At 47.8% G+C, this 14,739-nt stretch overlaps 1 protein-coding gene across 1 annotated transcript; it reads left to right on the top strand.

Moving 5' to 3' along the window:
* The first annotated feature begins 650 nt into the window (after nt 1-650).
* Cd2 (CD2 molecule) lies at nt 651-13,775 on the top strand. The gene is made up of 5 exons (XM_020173120.2): nt 651-889; nt 1,009-1,311; nt 6,152-6,382; nt 10,259-10,381; nt 13,436-13,775. Exons 1-5 carry the CDS (start codon nt 808-810, stop codon nt 13,723-13,725), a joined length of 1,029 nt encoding a protein of 342 aa, XP_020028709.1. The 5' UTR covers nt 651-807; the 3' UTR covers nt 13,726-13,775.
* Nucleotides 13,776-14,739: the final 964 nt, after the last annotated feature.

Below are 14,739 nucleotides of genomic sequence, written 5' to 3'. Positions count from 1 at the left end.
GTAATGTTAACCACTTCAGCTATTTTGGGTGGTACTGGGGTTTGAACTCAGGGCTTTGCACTTACTAGGCAGGTGCTCTACAGTTTGAGCCATGCCTCCAGCCCTAACCTTAGCTGTTTTTACACTTAGTTATTTAATAGTTCTTATAGTCTCTGTGTTTCTTATTTGCTTTGGGACAAGTTTTTATTTACCTAACCAAATTCCAATAGAGTTGTACAATATATGCTAAATATAACATCTGGGAGTTTTAAGCATTTACAGCTGAGACCCAATTTAGGATTCTTTCTTATTATCACACAGATGATTTTAGAACATTAAAAATATCTTTAGGAGAGAAGAAAAACTCCATTTCCTGATCATTTCACATGTATATATTTCCCAGCATTTATGATCAAAGGGTAAATATTTATATTCTGACTTTCACTTAGCAATACTTGTCCATTCTTTGTGGTCCTGTGACAAGCAATGGGGCAGAGTGGATGAAAGCTGTGTGGTTGAATTTGGTTCCTTGTTTTACCAAAGGGCACTCTTGATCTACTGAACTTCTCAGTTTTCTTTCTCTTTAGTGGGGTGATAAAATCACGTGATCCCAATTTTTGTGAGGCTTAAATGTGATAAGTAAACATAGGCTTGCAAACACACCTGTTTTGGTGAAGGAAGACGTCAGCTGGTGGGTTTGCTGAGTGTGTACAAGTGTGCATCCTCTGCTCTGCGAGAAGACAAAAAGAGGCACGTGGCTCCCTAAAGAGAGGGCGGGTTCTGCCAGCCTTACTGTGGTTCCCTTTTTGAGAAGCGCTCACAATCCCCATGAGGAAACCAGTCCCAAAGATGAGTGTCCCACAGAAGATTTTAGCCAGCTTCCTTCTGATTTTCAGCTTTTCCGCCGAAGGTAAGTTGGTGTGTGGCTCTTTTGCATCCCTTCTAGAAGCTTCTTTCAAGCTCCTGAGATGGTCTTAAGAGTCAAAGTGTTCGAGTCTCAACACTCAGCAACCGTCTTGCTTTTTACAGGGGCAGTCTCCCAAGACCCTAGGACCATCTGGGGTGCCCTGGGTCAGGACATCATCCTAGAAACCCCTGGTTCTCAGCCGAGTGATGCTATTAATGAAATTCGCTGGGAAAAAGAAGGAACCATGGTGGCACAAATGAGAAAAGACAAGAGATCGTCTCAGCAAGACAAATCATATGAGATATTAAATGAAGGTCTGAAAATTAAACACCTGAAGAGAAATGATGGCGGTACCTACAATGTAACCGTATATGACACAGGAGGAAAGAGTGTGCTGCAAAGAGCTTTTGACTTGAGAATTCAGGGTAAGTCTTCAATCCCCAAATTTCTTCATTTCGACATGGGTGTTAATAGCAAGTTAGGAAATAATATTTATGTAATATACCTGGTCTTGGCCTCTGCCTCTGGGGAAAATTTAATACACCTCTCCTGCCCCAGTGGAGCCTCCAGTCCTGTGAGGAACAGGTGAGGCGGTGAAATCTACACACTTAAAAGTGCACAGCTAAGAGAGCCTCAAGTCTGTCTGCCCACAATGCTGTCTTTGCATGTCTGTGGGTTCTTCATCAAGAACCTGGATTAAGTAGGGTGTTAGTCAGAAAGGAAGACAGGTGGGCAGAGAAAAAAGATGGCTATCCCAGGTGGGTGATGAAGGGGCAAGCAAATGTAGGATTCATGGAGCGAACTTCAAGCCAGGGTGTCCTAAAGGAGTTCCATGGCAAGAGAGGGCTGGAGACCTCGGACTGCCCTTGTTCGTGATCAGCTCAACATCCTAGTGGAAGGTGATTTTTAACATGGTATGGCTTCATCTGTGCAAGTGCTGAGAGGGCTGGAGTGGGTATTGATGACAGAGAGGGGGACACAGCTGCTGCTGTAATCCAAGGAAGGCTGGTGGGAGGGGTCTGGACCAGGTTTGCACCTGCAGGGATGCTACTAGCTTCTACTAGAAGCTGGGGGTGCACAGATCCCATCCCAGACCAATTGTATAAGAATTTTGGACTTGGGATCTAGTCACCAGTAGGTTCTAAAGCTCACTGTGAGCAGCTACAGCTAGGAAGCTCTGGGCTGAATTCAAGGGTGTTATAAAATGAGGAGATAGGAGCTCATCCAGGTGTGTGTTGGGGAAGGGACCAGGTGGCCGGGTGGACAAGAAGGAAGACAGGAGAATTGAAATGCCACTGAAGTTAAAGTCCAGGGGAATCTGGGCAGGAAGTGAGAAGGAGTGATAAGAGGAAGCCAGGAACCCTAGCACAGCACAGATTAGCGACTCAGCAAGCAAATAAACGTCACTGTGCTTCACACAGGAAATGTCGCCAAAGGCAGTGTCTCCTCCTCCTTCCCAGGTTCTTCTTCCCTCTGTGTCCTCGGCATCTGAACCTAGCAGCAGCCGCCCTCCCACAGCCCCAGAGAGCTCCCCTACAAATGACCTGTGTCGTCCCCTGGGCCTTCTGGAAAGGGGGTGGAGCCGAGAATGGCCAGGTGGTGATGGACTCTGGGAACAGTCAGTATTGTGACTGCTCTAGCCCTGTGTTCTGTTGTGAGCATGAGCCCTCCCCGTAGGATCTTGTGGGTGCCTTCACACTCCTGTCACACTTACTTTGGGGTGATAATAGTGGTTACCTGCCAGGGGTTAGGCACACTTGTTTATAAAATTCTATTTAAAGCTCTCAGCAGGTCCACAGCTTGTAGTGATTACTGCCTTGTTGCCTGTAAGGGAACAGAGGCCAGGTCACAAGCAACTTGTCAAGTTCGAATTGCTTGACAGCAGCAAAGGCTGGATTTGTACCCAGAGCTCCTTTGATGTCCCCCTCCAAAAAGCCTTATTGTGGCACAATCCACATACCACACGATTTGCCTATTTAATAGGTAAAATTCAATGGCTTTCTGTATAGTCAGAGCTCTGCCATTATCACCACAATCAACATTTTCTTTACCCCAAAAGAAAACCTTGCATCCCATAGCCAGAGGAAAGTGGCCTAGTTGTGTGTGCATGTCAGCGTCACACAGTATCTTGTAGTGCTGCCACTGTGACTTGTCACGTGGCCTTGATAAATGTCCTGTCCATGCTGAGTCTGATTTTCCCACCACAGGTTAAATATCCCTTATCTAAAATGTCTGAAACTAGAAGTGTTTCAGGTTTTGGCTTTTTAAGGATTTTTGGAGTATTTGCATATACATAATGAGCTATTTGAGGATAGGACTCAAGAAACACATATGCTTCATATATCTGTATACACATAGCCCGAAGGTAATCTTACACAATTTTTTTTTTTTTTTTGCAGTACTGGGGTTTGAACTCAAGGCTTACACCTCGAGCCGCTCCACCAGTTCTTTTTTGTGATGGTTTTTTTTGGAGATAGGTTTTCACGAACTATTTGCCTGGGCTGGCTTTGAACCATGATCTTTCTGATCTCTGCCTCCTGAGTAAACAGGATTACAGGTGTGAGCCACTGGCGCCTGGCTTATACAATTTTTTTAAGGTTGATTTGTGCCTGCAACAAAATTTCCTGATACAGAATTTTTTGCTTAGAGCTTCATGTTGGTGTTAAAAGTTTCAAATCCTGGATCATTTTGGAGTTTGGATTTGGTATATGCAATGAGACAATGTCTGTAAAGGTGCCCAGAGACCCTGGGAAGCAATACCTGTGTGCTCAAAGCTAATGAACTCCCCTCTCTGTGTTTTTCCAACTTTCTCACAGCATCAATCACCCTGTCTGTACTTCCCTAAAGAGACCATGTGGGGCTTTAGAAGCAGGGGTGAGTGGAGAAGGAGCTAATCCTAGCAGCCCAGAATGAAGGCATTCTCAGCTATGAGAAGGCCCTAACTATTTGACCTTCTTTGTCAGTTCATGGCCATTTGTAGAAAGCTGCCTTACAGTGAGACATCTGTGAAGATGTCACTACACAGGACTCTTACCACTGTGTTCTTTATGCTAGTAAATGTCTCCAGCAGTTAGAAACTTACTACCTAAGTTAAGAATGCATCATTTAAAAAGCCAGTGGAAATGTATATTCACCAATCTTCATAAAAAGAAGGTCACACTATAATAAATTTCAGAGTGAGGGGGAAAATAAGTAGACTATAAAAATGTAAAAATCCAGGAACTAGGGTGCAATTCAGTAGTGGAGTGCTTGCCTTGTGTGCATAAGGCCCTGGGTTTGATCCCTAGAACTACAAAACAAAAAAAATCACATAATCCAGTTTTAATTTTAAAAATATTATTGATAGATTATTTATGCATAGAAAATATCTGGTATATATCAAAATATCAATAATTATTGACCCTGGGTAGTGGAATTGCAGGTGATTTCTAATCTGCTTTAAATAATTTTATATTCTATCAATTTCCACAACGATTGCATGTCACTGTTTGAAAATAATAATTTTTCCAGTTTAAAAAGACAAGTGAACACCATAGCCCAAGCCTGAAAAAGTACACTACTTTGTCAGGTGTGGATATTTCTACATTTTCTTCGTTCTGAGTTACCTTGATTTTTGGGATGGGACAAAAACTTAATTTCTTCAGGGCTATGAATGGAGTGGGAAAAGAATTCGACTGGGATGGTCTATGGGGAAGATATTGTTGTCTAAAAGTCGGGGGGGTCTATGAAAAATAAGCTGTTTATTTGTATAATGAGCGAAGAGAGATGGAAAGAGACAGATGGCAAGCCTCGGGAAAGAGAGAAAGGGACAGGAAGAAGAAGGGAGAGGATAAAGGAAAAAGATGGATGGGTAAATTTAACTAAGATATATTGTAAGCACTTTTGTAGAGATCACAATGTACCCCTAGCACAATATTAATGAAGAAGGAGGAGGAGGAGGAGGAAGGGAGGGAGGGGGAAAGAAAGAGAGAAAAAGGAAGGGAGAAAGAGAGGAAGAAGGGAAAGAAGGGAAAGGTAAGGATGGAAGGAAGAAAGGGGAAGGAAGGAAGGGAGGGAGGGAGGAAGGAAGAAGGAAGGAAAAGAGGAAGAAAGGAGGAAGGAAGAAAGAAGGGAAGGAAGGAAGCGGAAAGAAAGGAAGGAAGGAGGAAAGAAGTAGGAAGTAAGGAAGGAGGGAAAGAGGGAAGGAAGGAAGGTAGAAAGGAAGGAAGAAAGAAAGGAAGGAGAAAGGCGATCACCCAATTAGGAACAGTGTTGCTAGGATTTGGACAGGATCTGTCTAATGCCAAGGTCAGGCTGTTTTCTATGATGCAGGCTTTAACTATCAGGAGGGGCATGGAGTTTCTGATCACAAATGTAAGAACTACCACTAAGGTTTGCCCAGGCTTTGCCACACGTTGTCTGTTTTGTGACGGGTGGGGAATATTTTTTTCTGTTTTCTTAAGATGAAGAAAAAAAGCTCGTGAATAACCAAGCAGCTTTGGGCTGGGAGAGGGCAGAACTGGGCCTCTGAACTCCAGGCTGGTGTTCTTCCTGTCTAGAGCCTGGGGCTGCTTAAAGCCCTGCCCCTCTCTACCCACTTCCTGGCCCCCTGCTCCCAGGCCCCTGTGGAGAAGGTACCCTAAGTCCTAGCCTCACCTGTTGAGAGTCCTCAAGAATGGGGGTGGGGAGGGAGGGTCCTGTGGCTCCTGGAGGGTCAACTCCTCTCCATCCTGAGGCCAGAAGAGGTCAAGACAGGAGACCCTCTTACCTACACTCCTGAACTTGGACTCAGAGGGGACCTCATCTTCTGATCTGCTTTTTAATGGGTACCTAAGACCTTGCATTAAATCTTACACAGCCTTGGACTTTCAGACTACGAATGGGAAGAAAAAATCAGCCTATTTGCTGGAATTAAATGATATGATGAGTGGGAGAACATTTTAAGGTATAAAACAGCACATTTGCATTAGCTATGGTATACTTTTTACTGGTATAACATTTCTATAAAATTTAAGTGCTCTTTTTAAATAAAATAAGAGAAAAATGATTTTCAAAATTGCTAGGGGGTCTTTGAAATTGTTCCCTGGCCCTAAAACAGCTCAATCTCCTGCTGTCTAAATAGGTCTATTTATTAAGAAAATTACTGGGGGCACTTTTGTAATCCCAGCAATGGGGACAGGGGGGTGAGGTAGGAAGATCGTGAATTCAAGGCCAGCCTGGACTACAAAGTGAGAACCTGTCTAAAAAACAAAAATGCCTAATAGGAATTTGATCTTTTTCTTTTAGAGATGGTCTCAAAACCAAAGATCTCCTGGGATTGTCGCAACACAACCCTGACCTGTGAGACAGAGAAAGGAACAGACCCCCAATTAAAGCTGTTTCAGAGTGAGAAGGAGCTCAAGACAGGTACTCAGAAGGTCATCAGATACAAGTGGGCCAACCTGAATGCAGCGTTCAAGTGCACAGCAAGTAACAGAATCAATGAGGAGTCCAGCATGGCGGCCATCAGCTGCTCAGGTGTGTGGTGGCCATCCATCAGGATGTCACAAGTTCACTTGACAAATACAGCCTGCCAGGCCCAAGGGCACAATGGCAGATGCCTTCAGGGAGGTGGTGTTTTCTGGTCACCTACCTTGGCAGTCCTCTGTGGCAGTTGAAGAGTCCCTCTTCTGGGAGGAAGAATTGCAGGATTGAAGAGAGAGAGGAGTAGCTACAGAGATCATTTCTTGCAAACCCTTCTTGCCTAGAGAGAAACTGACTGCCTGGGGTCCCTCTGGTAGTTAGAGACCATGACTTTGACAACTCCCCTGTAGGATTTCTTTTTGTAGAAAATCTGGCTCAGTGGCCAGCACCTGCCATCAGGAGCAAGATGGAAAGGCTGTAGAAACCTTGGGAGGCAGGACCAAGGGAAGGGAGAACTGGAAGCCAAAGAGACCTGTGGACACTGAGGCAGCCCTTCCTGCCTCACAGAGGGCAGCCCTGGGGTCAGCTCTGGAAGGTTCTGAAACTCCAAGAGTCTGGTTGATCCCCAGTGCCCAGGCTGGCCTTGACCCCCTGCAGTAATTTTGGGTTTCTTTCTTTCTTTTTTTTTTAGATAGGGTCATTCTATGTAGCCAGGCTGGCCTCAAACTCACTATGTAGCCCAGGCTGAATTTAAACTCATGATCCTCCTGCCTATGCCTCCTGAGTGCTGGGATTACAGGTATATGCCACCCTCCCCATCTCCCCCACCCTACCCCCTTGAAGCAGGAATTTCTGAGAAGCAGCCTGCTGTAATGCTTGAGCTCTGGCCTGAAAGTTACAGGCTTGGACTTCTAGTTTGGGTCTGTGCAAATTTGGTCCAATGGCCTTGACAGAGCTCCTTCCTCTCTCTGGGCTTCAGCCTCCACAAGCACCATGATCCCCAGGCTCACTCATGTGGGGCCACCGGGCTGCCTCACAGTGTGGCAGCTTGCGTCCTTCAGAGCCACCTAAGACAAAGGAAGAGTAAGTGCCTGAAGGCCACCGCCCTCTATAACTTAGTCTCTGGAGTGCTAGCCCATCACTTCTGCTGAATTCTGTTGATTAGAAGCAAGTCAGGACGTCTAGCCCACCCTCCATCAGAGGGATCACAGACAGGCCTCTGAGCATCTGCCATTCACACAGGTGGACCAGCGTGGCTTCACTTCCTCAGGGCCACCACCATCCTCCCCCTCTCCATCACGAGAGCACAGTGACTTTGAATTGGTGTGGCTACCTCCTTTCTCCTTTCAGGAACCCTTGATTACAGAGCTGCCAGATTTAGGGGGAAAAGTCTTTATAAGTATGTTCCAGATAGTTCTAAAATGTATTCGTTGTTTATTTGAAATTCAAATGCTACTGGCTAGCCTGTGTTTTATCTGGCAATCCCACTCTTCCTAGTTATTTTAACTAGATCTCACAGTATACAAATGTGTGCTTGTAAGAAGGGAGGGAGGGAGCAAGAGAGGATGCTGGGAGGTGAGATCTGAGGGTGGAGACACACATGGTCCTTACTTTTCTTACCCCAGAGTAGAAGCTGGCCTGGGGTCTGGAAACTAAAGAGATGGGAGTTGTACCTGGGGGAGGCTAAGAGGAGGGTGCTGCCCTTGAAGACTCTAAAAGGGATTTGGTCATTTCACCCTACAACGCTGCAGCAGCAAGGCGCAGTGATCGGATTCTAACTGCTTGGCTCAGATAAGATGAGTATACCCTTAAAACACCAGGAAGAGGGAGTAGGCCATGAACTTGAGACATGTCTCAGAAAGGAAGTGTGGGAGAACGAGATGGTTGGATGGGGAGACCGTAAGGAAATTTTTGAATGACAAAGCCACAGCCTCTGAGATGAACTGGGAAGTCCCCAGGAAGACCACTTGCAGGCCCCCAAGGGGCCACACTGGATGACCTGAGGACAGCCTGTATAAGGCTCTGCTTACATGCCCAAGTGTGCCCAAGTGTACCCAAGTAAGGGGATGGGTGCTTTGCCCAAGGGCTCTGAGAGAGGACAAGCTGGGAGCTGCGTGGCGTGACCATGTTCTCCCTACCTCACCCCAGGCCTGCTCTGCCCACCTGGGTCCATCCTTGGTGCAGGGGAGACAGACTCCAGCAGCCCCAGCACCTCCTCCAAGCCAGCAGGGTCCAGGGGACCCCAAGTCCAGTTTCAGTGGCTTAGGATTTTGCTTGCTTAGCCAATGAACGCTCCTTCCTAGCAGGGCACAGAGAAGTTGTACAACTGGCAGGCAGTGAAAGGGTCAGAGAGGGAGGAAAGGAAGCCAAGATGAATAAACCAGCAGTTTGAAAATTTGTGTTTGGTTTTAGCCTCTGGCTGGTCCTTGGGGCCCTTGGGTTTTATGTGTAACAGTCTCTTCCTAGGGTTCTTTGGCTGGAGAAGTGTTTTTGTGATGCTGGGCTGAGCTCCAGCTTGTTCTCCTGACCTACCAGTCCCCTGACCCCCCAGCCCCAGCTGCTCCTCTCTGACTACAATTTGCTCACAAAGGGCAGGCGGCCCGGCACCCCTCCTGGGAAATAGCTACCAGAAACACCAGTGCTAGTGAGATCAAGACCTCACATCTGAACATTGTTTTACAGTTTACAAAGCACTTTCACAACCATTATCTGATCAACTCCAACAGCCACCCTGCCATGTAGGTTTCAATTGTTTCCATTTGACAAAGGAAACAGGCTCAGAGAGGTGGAGTAATTTGCCAAAAGTCACACAGCTCTTGCCTAGAAGAGCTGGACTCAAACCCATTTCCTTTTAGTCATTGTTTTCCTTGATACATTGCAGTGACCAAGAGTCTAGGAGCTAAAGGCTCAGGCCACTGCATTACTAACTCAGTGAGCGTCTATCTGAGCTTCTCTGATGGGTTGCTACAGTGAGGAGAGAGAGCTGGGTTGCTTGGGTAAGAGATTCACCCTGAGTGTTTGGAAACTAACTGCCTGGCCAAGTGGGGGTGGGTACTGGCTGCAGGCCAGAGATGAGAGATGAAAAACAGCAGAAACATGGAGGCAAGGGGCTGATTGAAGGAAGCAGTCAGAAAGAAGTGCTGTGTGGCCTCAGGGAACTCATCCTCCCTCTCTGGGCCTCATCTTTGAAACTAGAGGCTCTAGCGGATGATCTCTGCTAGTCTAAAATTCTGGGGCACGCTCTTTGAAGGGGATGGACAGGGGCAGGCCTTGCAAGGGACAATAAGACCTTCTAGTTCCCAAGAGCAGTTGCCCAGGGAGCAGCGACGGGGCTTGTCCTCCCCCCACCCAGCCCTTGCAGAGATCTACACAGCTTGCTACCCTCCAGAAGCTTGGCCTTTGTAAGGTGGAAAGTCTATGACGCTCTTTTATCTGCTTGAGGTAAAGGCCTGACCTCTCTAAGCCAGCCACCAGTGGCTCACACCTGTAATTCTAGTCACTTGGGAGGCTGAGATTAGGAGGATCAAGGTTCAAGGCCAGCCCTGTCAAAAAAAACTTTTCAAGACTCCATCTCAACTGAAAAAAGCTGGGCACGATGGTACGCACCTAATATCCCTGCAAGGGAACAAAGTGTAAAATAGGAAGATCGTGGTCCAGACCAGCCTGGACAAGAAGTGAGACTCTCTCCAACATAGCCAGAACTATTTTGAGCTCTGGAGGTGTGGTTCAAGACATAGAGCACCTGCCTAGCAAGAGTGAAGCCCTGAGTTCAGAACTCCAGTATGAGAGAAAGAGGGAGGGAGGAAAAGAGAGAGAGGGAGGGAGGAAAAGAGAGAGAGGGAGGGAGGAAAAGAGAGAGAGAGAGAGAGAGAGAGAGAGAGAGAGAGAGAGAGAGAGAGAGAAAGAAATAGAGAAAGAAAGAAAAAGAGAGAAAGAGCAAGCCTCTCTGTCTAGGCCCCCTCCCTAATCCCATGCCCCTTCTTTCTGCAGAGAAAGGTCTGAGCATGTATGTCATCATTGGCACCTGTGGAGGAGGTGTCCTCTTGCTGATCTTCGTGTCACTGCTCATTTTCCATCTCAGGAAGAGGAAAAAGCAGAGCAGTAGGAGAAATGGTAAGCTCGCCCTCTTTCGTACAGCCACAAGCCGCAGCAACTTCACCGTGGAAACACCTCCCAGGGCTGGCACCTTGAATTTGCAAGAAAAGCAGGAGATAGGAGTTTCAGAATGTCAAGGCTGGAAGCAGAGGTTATAGCTTGTTCCATTTTGTGGTTAGCTGATTTCACAAATTCTTAGTGATGACAATGGGGGAGCTTTGAGAGGCTGTGTCCAGACTGGCCTCGCTGGAATCCTGAGGCCCCTGGGTGGAAGGTTGGTGTGGAGATATTTGAATGGGCTGCACATTCCACATGGTAGGAAGACTCATGTCAGAACACGTCTATGAACAAATGTTTTGTCCTTGGGTTGCCCAACATATGTTCAAGACCAAACTCCTAGGAACACATGTTAAATCATTTCAGGTTGTGAGGTACTTGTGGGAGGCCGTGAGTGTAGCTCAGTGGTAGAGTACTCACCCAGCATGCAGGAGGCCATAGGTTCAAGCCCCAACAGCACAGATTAAAAACCAGGGCATCTGTGCTCCCTTTCTGATGGACTGTTCAAGAGGGATGTGTTTAAGCTGTGTTATTTCCTTGAATCAGACCTGTTCAACAACTCACCAAGTAGGACAAGTTTATGCTCACAGGTGGGGAGCTGGCTCAGGGAGCATCCAGGTCCACCCGTGGCAGAACACATCAGGAATTGGCAAGCCAGGTGTCACCGCCATCAGTTGGATGTGCCACTGGGAGGGCAGGCCCCTGGGATTCTGTGCAATCTTACACTCAGAACATGACAGGATCACCTCACCATGGGTCTTTCCCAAGAGCAGGCCCCAAAACATCCACACCACCCACTTCTGGCAATGCCCAGAAACTCCCCAGGAAGTGTTGGATTGGGCTTCCTCCTCAGACTTCTCTCCTCAGTTCTCCATCTGTCACCCCTCCAGGCCACCAGCCCTCAGCCCATTTCTCACCACACCACTGCCCAAGTCTGGGCGCAGGTACATCTTTCACCACAATTGTTCCCCAACTCTCCATTTAGTGGATCACAGTGGCTTGCTGACTGCCCTAGACACCATGGCTTCCTCACTTCTGTGCCCTGATCAACCTATTCTCCACCCATCTCCTGCAAAGGCCCTCTCTCATCTTCTAGAGGTCAGAGACCATGCATTCTTCCAAAGGGGACTTCACACATCCCCCAGGACAAAACTATCTCACACTACCAGGCTGAAATGACCAACATGATAATTAGCTCAGGTTGACTAAGAAGTCTTGTGCCAAGAACTAATCTCCATGCTTTATCTGTACCATGTCATCAGTGGTCCTAGGAGCTAGAGCACATACACTTGGTGAGAAAGCTCAGCCAGAAGAGTAATGACTAGATGAAGCAAGGTGTCTAGGTTTTTCACATAATCCTGAAAGTGGGCACCTCCTTAAATTTTATCCCCATGAGCCTTGCTGACCTCACTCCAGCCACATCCCTGAGTTGAATAACAGGAGGTGTACATGAAGGAAGAAGACAGTGAGCCTGGCGGGCCACAGGTTAGACAGTGGCTCAAGGGTTGAAGCCGGTGTACCGAGTACCCACAGGCCTGCTCTGAGCCATAGCTAGCTTTGCTGTCCAGCCCAGCCTGAGAGGGCTCAGGCACTGGGCCCCACTCCCCCTCCCAAAACTCATGTGGCCCTTTATGGTACTGGGGTTTGCACTGAGGGCCTCACACTTGCCAGTCAGGCACTCTTGCTGCTTAAATCACTCCACCAGCCCTCATGTGGCCTTTTGTCTGAACCTCTCTGGCAGCCCTGGTCGTTCCTGGAGAGTGAGGGAATTTGTAGTTCTGAGTATCTCACTTTCTGAGGACAGTGTTTGTATCTGAGTCATCATTGCCATTTAGCAATTGTGCCTCACACCTAGAAGAGGAGCAGGAACAAATGAACAAAACGTGGGACAGATAGACTAATGAAAAAATGGCCAGCCAAGTTCTCCACGTGGCATGTCTGGCACCTGGGAACTGGGATCAGGGATCAAAGTCCCCTCCACAGTGCCATCCCACCAGATCCCCAGCATAACCTCAGCCACCTTGATGCACCAAAGATGGCCGAGAGGATGGGCTCTTTCCTTTCTGCATCCTGTTCTCTATGCACTTAGAGCACACGCCACTCACTCACATGTCAAAACCCTACTTTCTGACTTGGAGCTCTCACATTCAGAACCACCTGGAGCAGACTGTCTGGATGGGCATCGTTAGCCTGCAGTTGCAGGCCATGCTCAGAGAGGGACTGTGTTTCCCAATCTGCAATCTATAGAGACACAAGAGACCATTCCTTACCCCAGGGAGCATCTCCTCCTGTCTCCCTCTGCAGCCTGAGAGGATGGCCTTGGGCCCAGGGACAGGGGAACCTAACAGTAGGCTAAAGGAGGACAGATTTTCCCTTCAGGCCCATAGCAGGTGGGCATCCTCACAGATGTCCTGTGTCATTTTAAAACAGTACCAGAAAAACTACATTGTTGTTAGTTTTGGGCCTTTCCTCATGGGTTGAAGCCACACAATGAAGGGTGAGGAGAGGAGGAATTTTTCTCTTCTAAGAGCAAGGAGATGGGTTTTTCTGAGGAACCAGTAAATTTCAAACTCCCTTGCATGTACCCCAACTCTTGCCAGAATGTGATGCAGAATTGGGCAAAAGGTGGATTTGCCATATCTACCTGACCATTCAGACTCACTCGTGGTGGGCTTTACCCATGAGGCTGGCTCTCAGGAAACAACTTCTAGGCTGGAACCTAGGCAGGGTTCTGGGGTATATCTCTGTTCTCTGGAGCCTCCAGGTTCAAAGCCCGCCACCCTAGTGTCTTCTTCCCTTTGGCTGCTTGAGCTCTCCAGAGCACTACCTTGAGATCACCATTTCTCTCTCCCCTGCCACACCCAGAACTCGCAGAGGGTAGGGACAACATCTGCTTCCCCCTCTCATTCCCTAAAGCAGCGGAAGGGAATGCCTTGTGAATAAGATGTGCTCAGTTGTTGCACTGGTCACAAATTGCCAGAGTGAGCTCTTGAGAGATTTTGTTGTGTGTTGCAGGTGAACAGCTGGAGATAAAAGCTCACAGAATGACCTCTGAGGAAAGGGGCCCAAGGCCCCACCAAATGCCAGCTTCCCAACCTCCTCCACCTCCTCTTCATCGTTCCCAGGCACCCAGTCAACGTCCCTTGCCTCCTGGTCACCGTGTCCAGAACCAGCAAAAGAAAAGACCTCTTCCAACGGGCACACAGGTTCACCAGCAGAAAGGTCCACCCCTCCCCAGGCCTCGAGTTCAACCAAAACCTCCCAGTGGAGATGCAGAAAACACGATGTCCCCTTCCTCTAGCTAAAAAGATAGACTGTCCTTCCAATAAAAGGCTCTGTGAGCTTCTCCACTTCAGGTGTGCAGGCCCCCTCTTCCACTGACTGCTTTCTACAGGTAGGACACCATTGCCTCCTAAGGCTTAGGGACAGTCAGATCCCATCTTCTAACCCAGCCACCCAGCCATGTGCTCTGGAATCCTTGGTCTCCTTGTAGATCTCAGTCACTCCAGGAAGAGAGAGAAAATAAAAGTTCCGTTGTGAGGATGATGGGTGGCCAAGCACAAAAATCTTAGAGATCTTCTTGTGTCCTTCCTAGAGACCAAGCAGGTGTGCTTGCTGGCCTGTGTCTCTTTTAGCAGCCCAGCTGCTTGAGGGGCTGTTGGGTGGACACCGGCCACCATCCTTATGCTTTGACGTAACTCAGTGTCCGCTCATAGAAAGGAGGCCAGTGTCAAGGAAAGGAAGCTACAGGATAGGAAAGAGGCCTGGCTAGTATGACAGCAACATCAAATTTGGTCCACTGAGTTCACCTGTGCCACCTGAATCCCCATCAGAATGAGCAGACTATGTCCCCCGGTCTCAAATGCAAAGTTGGGCTAGGTGAGCTGGGTGTACACTTGTATAGTGTGTTAGAGCTTCCATGCAAGAGGCACCAGAAAACCTAATTGGTGAGTCTCATTGTGACACAGAGTCACAATGATCTATGGTGTCCTCCTTGAAAAGAGGGAGTCCACAAATACGGAAGGCACCATGAGCCCATGAGATGACATGCAGAAGGGAAGGCTAAGAGAGAACTTAGGTTGGTCAAATCTTAAATGTCTCAAATGACAATCATCGGAAGGTCAGGCCCCATCCCCAGTAGCACTCATGCTTGCTGCACTTGGGGAGAAGTGGGGAAAGGAAGAACAGCGTTCAGTTAAAGTTCAGAGACAACAGGCTGCCAGTAGGCACCTCCTTCATAATGGTGGAGCCATGTCTGTGGTCCTATCTGCCCCCTTCTCCTTGGCTTCTTAGGCTTGTTACCTTTGTTCAGCTCTGGC

The sequence above is a fragment of the Castor canadensis genome, chromosome 12 (genome assembly GCF_047511655.1).
Source record: "Castor canadensis chromosome 12, mCasCan1.hap1v2, whole genome shotgun sequence".
Lineage (NCBI taxonomy): Eukaryota > Metazoa > Chordata > Mammalia > Rodentia > Castoridae > Castor > Castor canadensis.
This window is presented reverse-complemented; position numbering and strand designations above follow the sequence as displayed.